This window comes from Eriocheir sinensis, chromosome 14, assembly GCF_024679095.1.
Source record: "Eriocheir sinensis breed Jianghai 21 chromosome 14, ASM2467909v1, whole genome shotgun sequence".
NCBI classification, from domain to species: Eukaryota; Metazoa; Arthropoda; class Malacostraca; order Decapoda; family Varunidae; genus Eriocheir; species Eriocheir sinensis.
Window position 1 is genome coordinate 6837849 of NC_066522.1, and position 10000 is coordinate 6847848.

The 10000-nt window shown below is 44.9% G+C and overlaps 1 protein-coding gene across 1 annotated transcript in view; it reads left to right on the forward strand.

Annotated features, from left to right (window-relative positions):
- Nucleotides 1-2498: 2498 nt before the first annotated feature.
- Nucleotides 2499-10000, forward strand: part of LOC126998311 (integumentary mucin C.1-like) — a 20682-nt gene continuing 13180 nt past the window's right edge. Inside the window, exons 1-4 of the mRNA XM_050859798.1 lie at nt 2499-2529; nt 2767-2829; nt 2961-3050; nt 3810-3874. Coding sequence (XP_050715755.1) covers nt 2499-2529; nt 2767-2829; nt 2961-3050; nt 3810-3874 — 249 coding nt within the window. The remainder of the gene's footprint in view (nt 2530-2766; nt 2830-2960; nt 3051-3809; nt 3875-10000) is intronic.

Below are 10000 nucleotides of genomic sequence, written 5' to 3' on the forward strand. Positions count from 1 at the left end.
AGTGAAGGGGATTGCATTATATACATTTTTCCCAGTGACAGGAGGAAGAAAATGAAGCAGAGAAGCGGATAACAGATCACAGATTCATTAAATTATGTTTCGTAATAACAAGAGAAAACTAGTGTGTGTGCTCGCTTTGTATATGTTGTTGTTGTTGTTGTTGTTGTTGTTGTTGTAGTCACCACTTATCACTACTACTACTACTACTACTACTACTACTACTACTACTACTACTACTACTACTACTACTGCTGCTGCTGCTGCTGTTGCTGCTGCTGCTAGTTGCTGCTGCTATTACGACTATGATTAAGAGTACTACTACAACTACTACACTACTATTACTACTTCTGTTACTACTAGCACTACTTCCACGAATACTAATACTAACACTTATATTTCCACTACTACTACCACTAAATAACCTTGTAATCTTCACATACTGGCAACACACCTGTGCACCGTAATTACTTTGGTTGTCTATAATGCCTTTCATCTTAATTATAAGAGATTACAATGACGCCCTATCATAATTGAGGCAGTAATATGTTAATGACCGTGAATCTGGGACAATGGTGTTTGAAGAGAGGAAAACATCAGGTCTTGTCTCATTGTCGTGTGTGTGTGTGTGTGTGTGTGTGTGTGTGTGTGTTGTCTGTCTTCTTTCTATCTGCTTGTTTGTTCATCTCTCTAATAAAGACTTTCTCCGTTCACCACCGCACGAAGCCACGGATGAGTGATTTTTTTTTTATTACTGTCTTTTATTATTATTATTATTATTATTATTATTATTATTATTATTATTATTATTATTATTATTATTATTATTATTATTATTATTATTATTATCATCATTACTACTACTACTGTTACTACTATTACTACTATCGTTATCATTGTATTGTTGTTATTTTTGTATTTAATAGTGGACAGAGAGAGAGAGAGAGAGAGAGAGAGAGAGAGAGAGAGAGAGAGAGAGAGAGAGAGAGAGAGAGAGAGAGAGAGAGAGAGAGAGAGAGAGAGAGAGAAAGACAAACAGTAGTAAACAGATCGTGGAAGGTAAATGAAGAGGAGCACGGAGAGGAGGAGGCGGAGGACGTAATGTGGGACTGGAGGAGTGCATGAATGGGAGAGACAGGAAGGGAGGGAGAGAATGTGGGAAGGAAGGATTGCATGAATGGGGGAAACAGAGTAAGGGAGGGAGGGAAGGTGGGAAGGAAGGATTGTATAAATGGGAGAGACAGGAAGGGAGGGAGAGAATGTGGGAAGGAAGGATTGCATGAATGGGAGAGAAGAGGAAAAGAAGGAAGAAAGGAAGGGAAGGACGGAGATGATGGCATGCAACATAACAACAAGCAGAGGGAAGGAGGGAAGAGACACAGGGAGGGAAGGAAAGGCATATGTCGGAGGAGGAAATGAGGAAAGGGACTGAAAGGGACCGAAAGGGACTGAGTGGTGGGTGGTAGCGAATATAATAGCGTTACAAAATAGTACAGTGCAGTGCTTCACGGAGGACGCGGACCCTGATCTGATTCGTTCCACGGTATATTAGTGATCCGTGTAGTGACGAAGGGCGGGACTCACACCGTGGCCAGATTATCGTACTCAGAGCATCGTATTTACCGTTTCCTATTATCGTACTCGGAGCATCGTATTTACCGGTTTCTACCCCGTAACTATTGCCAAGACACACCAATAATTAACCATTTTTACGATAACTCTATATGAAACAAGTTATTGGGGTGGAGGAGAAAGTTTTTGGGTAGGAAATCGGCAAACATACGAGGCTAAGTACGACAATCTGGCAACGTTGGCCGCGGGAGAGAAGGAAGAGGAGGGGGAAATTGGGGGAACGGGGTATAGGAAGGAGTGAAAGGGGTGATATGGAAGGGGGAGTTAGAGAAAAAGGGAGGAGAGAGGAAGGGTATGTAAGGAGAGAAAGGAGTGATATGGGGGGGATTTAGAGAGAAAGGAAGAGAGGGAGGGTATGGAAATGAGTGAGGGAGGATATGGGTATGGGAAGGAAGAGGTGGGAAAGGGTTGGGAAGGAAAGGGACGGGGATTTTGGGGGATGGGAGGGAAGAGGAGGGAAAAGGGTTGAAGAGAGGGAGGGAAATATAAGGGAAGGAAGTTAGAGAGAGGGAGGGGAAGGAGTTGAGGAGGAAAGGAGGGGGATTTGGGGAGGGAGGAAAGAGGAGGGAAAAGGGTTGAGGAGAGGGAGGGAAATATAAGGGTGGGAAGTTAGAGAGATGGAGGGGGACATAGGGGTGGGAAGTTAGAGAGAGGGAGGGGAAGGAGTTGAGGAGGAAAGGGAGGGGGACATAGGGGTGGGAAGAGAGAGACGAAGGGAAAGAGGTTGGAAAAGAGAGGGAGAAGGATCTGGGGGTGGCAGGATAGGAAGAGGGAGGGTAGGTTGATGGGTACGAGCGGTCGTGGGCAGGCGACCGAGGGGGAGGGAACGAGGTGGGAGGTGCGGGGGGGTAAAGGAGTGAAAGGCAGGCATGGAGAGCAAGGAATTAAGGGGGGAGAGTGGTGAGGGAGTGGATGGAAGGAATAGAGAGAGAGAAGGGGGGGAGAGGGGTAAGGAAGTGGAGGGGAGGAATGGAGAGCAAAGGAGAGGGGGCTGTTAAGGAGCGTAGGTAGGTAGGGAGGGAGGGATGGGGGGCAAATGTACCAGTGTCCGCCAGGAGAAAGCAAGGAGGAACCGGGCTGCAGTCTCGTGACCTCCGCGGGAAAGCCTGTTTGTTGTGCATTGAAGGCTGACAACAGGTGCGAGTGACCAGCGCCCCCTGCAGCACACCGCCCTCACACCTCGCTCGTCGCAACACAACGGTAGGTTCATGATATATACGGCCATAAATAACAATAACCACCATAATATCAAGTTTATAAGCCCTAAAATCCCTCTCTTTTCCTCTTCCTCATCCTCCACCTTTTCCTCCTCTGCCTCTGCGCATGCGTAGGTGACGACGGAGACGCCGACGTGGGTGCCTCCTTCTCTCAGTCATCGCGCAGACGTGAAAGTAGAAGGATCTTGTGTCTGCTCTTTATTGGTTAGTGTTTTGAATTGTTCATACTTTTTACGTATATGAGTTACATCACAGAGGCGATCACTGGTTCGAATGATAGTTGTATCGTGTTGCTTGTTATTTAGTGACGTAGACAAATAGGCTTGACATTCGTGATACTACAACAGAAGCAATATTGGCATCCTACAACATTAGCATGCGTTTGTACATACGTCTTGATGTATAGATGCCATTAACTGTGTGTGTGTGTGTGTGTGTGTGTGTGTGTGTGTGTGTGTACATTAATGATTAGTAGTAGTAACCTTTCCTGACGCTGATAGTGACAAAAAGTGTAGTGAGCTTGTGAATGAAACTGCGTTGGTGTCATTTCCAACGTTAAGATTGACACGTCTAGGTTACGGTGTGCTACTTACGACTGTTTGAACGTGGGCTACTGGCAGTGTTGAAGCTAGCAGTTAGGCTATTTGTAATAAACGTGGGTGTGTGTGTGTGTGGGTGGGTGGGTGGGTGGGTGGGTGTCAAAACCTCAGAAGAGAGAGAGAGAGAGAGAGAGAGAGAATGTTATCTATTTGTGAGTTGTTTTTTCTCATTACTGATGTACCGTCGTAAAAATGGTGCTCGTGTGATGGAATGTGGTAATAGTAGCTAATCATTATTGTATAGGTTGTTCATGCTTGCTGTTCTTGTTGCTGCTTCAGTGCTTCTTCTATTATTATTATTATTATTATTATTATTATTATTATTATTATTATTATCATAACTAATATCCTTCCCTCTTGACAGCACCTCGTGGGACACACACACACACCGCCACAACGCGACTCAGCTTGTTCCTGTCCTCCCTGCTGGTGAGTGTGGAGAGAGAGAGAGAGAGAGAGAGAGAGAGAGAGAGAGAGTGTAGAGAGAGAGAGAGAGAGAGAGAGAGTGGAGAGAGAGAGAGAGAGAGAAGAGAGAGAAGAGGAGAGAGAGAGAAGGAGAGAGAGAGAGAGAGAGAGAGAGAAGCGAGAGAGAGAGAAGCGAGAGAGAGAGAGAGAGAGAGAGAGAGAGAGAAGCGAGAGAGAGAGAGAGAGAGAGAGAGAGAGAGAGAGAGAGAGAGAGAGAGAGAGAGAGAGAGAGAGAGAGAGAGAGAGAGAGAGAGAGAGAGAGAGAGAGAGAGAGAGAGAGAGAGAGAGAGAGAGAGAGAGAGAGAGAGAGAGAGAGAGAGAGAGAGAGAGAGAGAGAGAGAGAGAGAGAGAGAGAGAGAGAGAGAGAGAGAGAGAGAGAAGCGAGAGAGAGAGAGAGAGAGAGAGAGAGAGAGAGAGAGAGAGAGAGAGAGAGAGAGAGAGAGAGAGAGAGAGAGAGAGAGAGAGAGAGAGAGAGAGAGAGAGAGAGAGAGAGAGAGAGAGAGAGAGAGAGAGAGAGAGAGAGAGAAGCGAGAGAGAGAGAGAGAGAGAGAGAGAGAGAGAGAGAGAGAGAGAGAGAGAGAGAGAGAGAGAGAGAGAAGCGAGAGAGAGAGAGAGAGAAGCGAGAGAGAGAGAGAGAGAGAGAGAGAGAAGCGAGAGAGAGAGAGAGAGAAGCGAGAGAGAGAGAGAGAGAAGCGAGAGAGAGAGAGAGAGAGAGAGAGAGAGAGAGAGAGAGAGAGAGAGAGAGAGAGAGAGAGAGAGAGAGAGAGAGAGAGAGAGAGAGAGAGAGAGAGAGAGAGAGAGAGAGAGAGAGAGAGAGAGAGACACACACACACACACACACACACACACACACACACACACACACACACACACACACACACACACATACGTTCCATGAGTTTAAGAGAAGCAAATTAGTAGCAGTAGCATTAGTAATTGTAGTTGTTGTAATAGTAGTACCTAGTGAACTGACTTCCTTGTAGGCACTGAAGCGTTTGACGTGGTGATTACATGCGGTCTTGGTGGTGGTGGTACGTAATGGTGTGTCTGTTACTGCTGGTGGTGGGTGGTACTGGTGCTGGTGGGAATGACTCCAGCTGTTGTTGATCCATGAGGTGTTACATCATGCGGTGTATCGAGGCTTGAGAGCATAATGTCAGTTCGTTACCTCATTTTAACAGGCGGCCTAACTCTGATGAGGCAAGGCGTAGCAAAAAATAGCGCGCGTCAAATAGCTGTCAGATGATAGAGAGATGGTTATCATCTCATCTTGGGTGCGAATACGAAAATACTCAGTGGTCAGAAGTGGCTGCCATCATTTTATCTTGCCTACCAGAATCAAGAATAGGCATTGGTTATAAGTGGTTGTTCTTCTCTCTTCTTGCCTAACAATACCAGGAATACCGAGTGATTGTATGTGGTTGCTATCATTATATCTTGCCTACCAGAATCATGGGTAAATCTTAAGAATCACCACTCCACCCCCTCCACCACCCCAGCCCCCCCAATCCCCCAAGACAAGCCTGGGGAACTGTGGGGAACCGGGGTATTGGGGGGGGGAGCCCATCTCACTGAAAAATGGCCTTCCAAAACTTCTCTAGAAAAATCCCTAAATCAAGACCAAGCATACCATCGCTAACCACCCCAAAACAGCCCTGAGCCATGACTCAAGGTCATCCGGGACTCGGACTGAACAGGCCCGGGCTATACCCGGCCCTCAGCACGGCAGCCGTTGGGCTACGTGTTCTAAAAAAAAAAATAACCACGCGTGGTGGACCTGGTCTCACATGCGTGGGCTAGTCGCTAACCAAGCATACCATCGCTAACCAAGCGTACCATCGCTAACCAAGCGTACCATCGCTAACCAAGCGTACCATCGCTAACCAAGCGTACCAGCGCTAACCAAGCGTACCGTTGCTAACCAAGCGTACCGCCGCTAACCAAACGTTTGTAGAAAAAAAATATATGAAGACCAAGTGATGCTTCATACGGTAGATAATGAATGCGAGCTATTTTGCGGCGGCGGCGTTAGCTCGATTAATCCCTTTAGGGAGCTGTGGTTTTGGTGGTCGTTAGCTCGATTAATCCCTGTAGGGAACAGTGGTTTTGGTGGTGGACGGCCAAATCACTCAAAAATGGGCTTTCAAAATGTCCCTACAAAAATCCCCAAAATCGGGAAAAATCCCTAGTCTCTAAAGAAAGGAGATTCCCTAACGTATACTCTTGTAATCTATTCCTATATGACGTAGCAGCCGCCGCAGCGGGTCTGTTGACGAGTGTAGGGCGTGTACTTGGATGGTCAGCGTAGTTGAACCCCCACCCCACCACCCCAATCGTAGTCGAGCAACTCTTGGGAAATGTCATGTTTCATAATTACATATGGTACAATACTGACGGTTAACCCGTCCACTTCTTGTAAGTTGATGCTAGATAATTTTTACCGAGTAGTTTAAGGTACAAAATAAAACAGATTTGTGACAGCTGTCATCCTGATCGAACTGACGCTCCTGCTGTTAACTGACGCGGGAGTGACCTACCGACTGCTACGTATGACCCTGGCCTCCATTTTACTCAAATTCCACTATAAGTATCGCGCATTGAACAATATCCGTTTGTTTTCTGACACGTGCTTGTCACACCATGTCACACTTGACACGCCTGTGTCTTTGTTGGACCCGGTACTGGGATAGTAATCGGTCTTTTTGTCAACCTACATGCACACCAATAAAGAGGTTAAATACTCAGTTAACACTTACCGAAAGGTAAAGTAGACGGATATTTTGAGGGAGTGAGTGTAGGGCCTTCCATCCATTATGGCGGCTTGAAAACAACTGACTTCAGGAACCCGCCGTTAGGTGCCGCCGCTGATACCCTCGCGTAGTAATATTTTACGAATGTATTAGAAAATACAAATAGCTGCGGCATTAGTTTTTTTTTTTTACGTCGCTGCCTGTTGCGCCGGTCGGCATCTTCCTGGTGGGGTCTGATGGTCGGCCCAAGGCTTCTTCCAGGTGGGGCCTGATGGTCGGCCCAGCCCGTTCTGGCGCAGGCGTGTGTTTATAGTGGCGCCATCTTGCTTAAATATAGAGAAAAAAATAACGTAAAACTTTTAAAAGACCGTTTTTTTGTCCGAAATCGTTATAATCCATGCGCATTTTGGATATTACTGACTTAGGAACTAGTTTTTAGGGTGCATTGCAAGGCAGGTATGAGGCTCAGTCTGTGTATAGAGGCGCTTGTGAAACAATAACAATGGACTTAGAAAATCCAAGCCACCTAACTCTATAATTAAAGAGGCTTGCCCCCCTGGCCCCTCCCCAAGGTAAAACGTATACGAAAATGCATTATAATACTAATTCTTTCACGTGCTAAATTACTACGAATATTGGTTTGGAGTGGTTATTCTTAAGTTTTGCCCTCTCATCTTGCCTAACAATACCAGGAATACCGAGTGATTGTTTGTGGTTCCTATCATTATATCTTGCCTAACAGTATCAAGAATAGGCATTGGTTATAAGTGGTTGTTCTTCTCTCATCTTGCCTAACAATACCAGGAATACCGAGTGATTGTATGTGGTTGCCATCATTTTATCTTGTCTACCAGAATTATGAATAGGCATTGGTTATAAGTGGTTGTTCTCTCTTCTTGCCTAACAATACCAGGAATACCGAGTGATTGTATGTGGTTGCCATCATTATATCTTGCCTAACAGTATCAAGAATAGGCATTGGTTATAAGTGGTTGTTCCCCTCTCATCTTGCCTAACATTACCAGGAATACCGAGTGGTTGTACGTGGTTGCCATCATTTTATCTTGCCTAACAGTATCAAGAATAGGCATTGGTTATAAGTGGCTGTTCCCCTCTCATCTTGCCCAACAATACCAGGAATACCGAGTGATTGTATGTGGTTGCTATCATTATATCTTGCCTAACAGTATCAATAATAGGCATTGGTTATAAGTGGCTGTTCCCCTCTCATCTTGCCTAACAATACCAGGAATACCGAGTGATTGTATGTGGTTGCTATCATTATATCTTGCCTAACAGTATCAAGAATAGGCATTGGTAACAAATGTCATTGATTCATCTTGCCAAACAATACCAAGAATACCGAGTGATTATAAGTGAATGGTTGCTATCCTTTAATCTTGCCTGACAAATATCAAGAATAACTAGATGGTCCTAGATGTAAAGATAAGCAATATAGAAAGTGAATAAAATGTTAAAATGTCCTGGTCTAGATATTTATAAATGCGTACGTATCTTATTTATTTTTACATATGTTGACAGGATGTTTGAAGAGCTGTCGAGTGTTTCAATAAGAGTTCAAGTGAATTTATGCTCCGAACGGGGAAAGAAAGATGAATAGATGGATTAACGAAAGAATGAGTTTTTTTTTTTTTTACAACAAAGACAGCTCAAGGGCACAAAAAAAGGAAACAATAATAAAAAAAGCCCATTAAAATGATGAAAAAGATGAATGACCTGATGAATGTACAGAGGAGTAAAGAAGTTAATAAAGGCCGTTGTGAAGGGCTCTTAGGATGCACGCTCCATTTAAGCCATCCATTAGAAGTGAATGAACGATGATTAAATTTAAACTATAACGAAGCAACGCCCAAAGTGATTAGTTTTAAGACGCGGCTTCAATCGTTCTCGTTCATCTGTACGTGTGTGGTGGTGTTTTGAGCGTGTATGTTTTGTTTGTTTGTTTGTTTGTCGTGTATGTCTGTGTGTGTGTGTGTGTGTGTGTGGTGGCTGACAGAAGGGACTCGGGTCAGACGTATTGTGTAACTCTCTTTCTCTCTCTCTCTCTCTCTCTCTCACACACACACACACACACACACACACACCACACACACACACACACACAGAGAGAGAGAGAGAGAGAGAGAGAGAGAGAGAGAGAGAGAGAGAGAGAGAGAGAGAGAGAGAGAGAGAGAGAGAGAGAAGAAAAATGAGTATCGATAAAGATGGGAGAAAGGAGAGAAAATTGACGTCCTATAACTACCTCACCTTCTCCTCCCCCTCCTTCCCCCCACCCTCCCCTCCTCCCTCTCCCTCCTCCAAGGGGCGGGCAGGCCAAAACGGACTCCCAAAACCGCCGCGTCAGCAACATTATTTCCCTCTAAGATTATTGTTCGTCATTGTTATTGTGTTTACATTCACCTCACACGTCACGGACTTTCGCTCGGCTGCAGGAAGACGAGGCGACGGAGGAGACAGACGGGGTGATTGGATTGGAGGAGGTTAAGGAAGAGGAGGAGGGGGAAGAGAAGGAGGAGGGGGAAGAGGAGGAGGAGGAGGAAGAAGAAGGAGGAAGGGAAGAAAGAAGGAGGAGGAGGAGAAGAAGGAGGAGGGAAGAGAAGGAGGAGGGGAAGAGGAGGAGGAGGAGGAGGGAAGAGAGAAGGAGGAGGAAGGGAGAGAGGAGGAGGAGGGGGAAAGAGAAGAAGGAGGGGGAGGAGGAGGAGGCGTCAGAGATGATACTTAGCTCATAATTATATTCGTTAATTTGTTTTGTTTACTGTGTGTGTGTGTGTGTGTGTGTGTGTGTGTGTGTGTGTGTGTGTGTGTGTGTGTGTGTGTTTAAGTAAAAAAAAAAATCACTAGCTTGTCTTTTTTTCCGTATAGCAGAAAAATACTAATGTTTTAGAAGAAATACTACACAGCAGACTGATATAAATAAATGAAGAAGATACTAACCCAAAATTAAAAGCTATATCAATCGTGTATTTTTGATAATAGAAAAAAATTGCAGTGATACTTTTTGTAGGAAGGGCTTATGGCTATATTTAGACATACAATGATAGAAAGGAATATGAACAAAAAAAAAAGCACTGAAGTCGTACACTGCAGTAATAACACAAAACCTGCTTGAATATACAATGGGAATGAAAGTGCAAACAGAGACACACGAAGAGAAACGTCATTTAAAGTTTCATCGAGCGGTGCGCGGCCTGGAAGCATACATTCAGAACAGGAAATACTTAGAAATACAATACTGAAACATGGAAAGCATATCAAGAAGGTAAATAGGAAGAGACTAATGCTATGGTCTCAGACAGGCGGGCGGCGACTTAAAGGCATA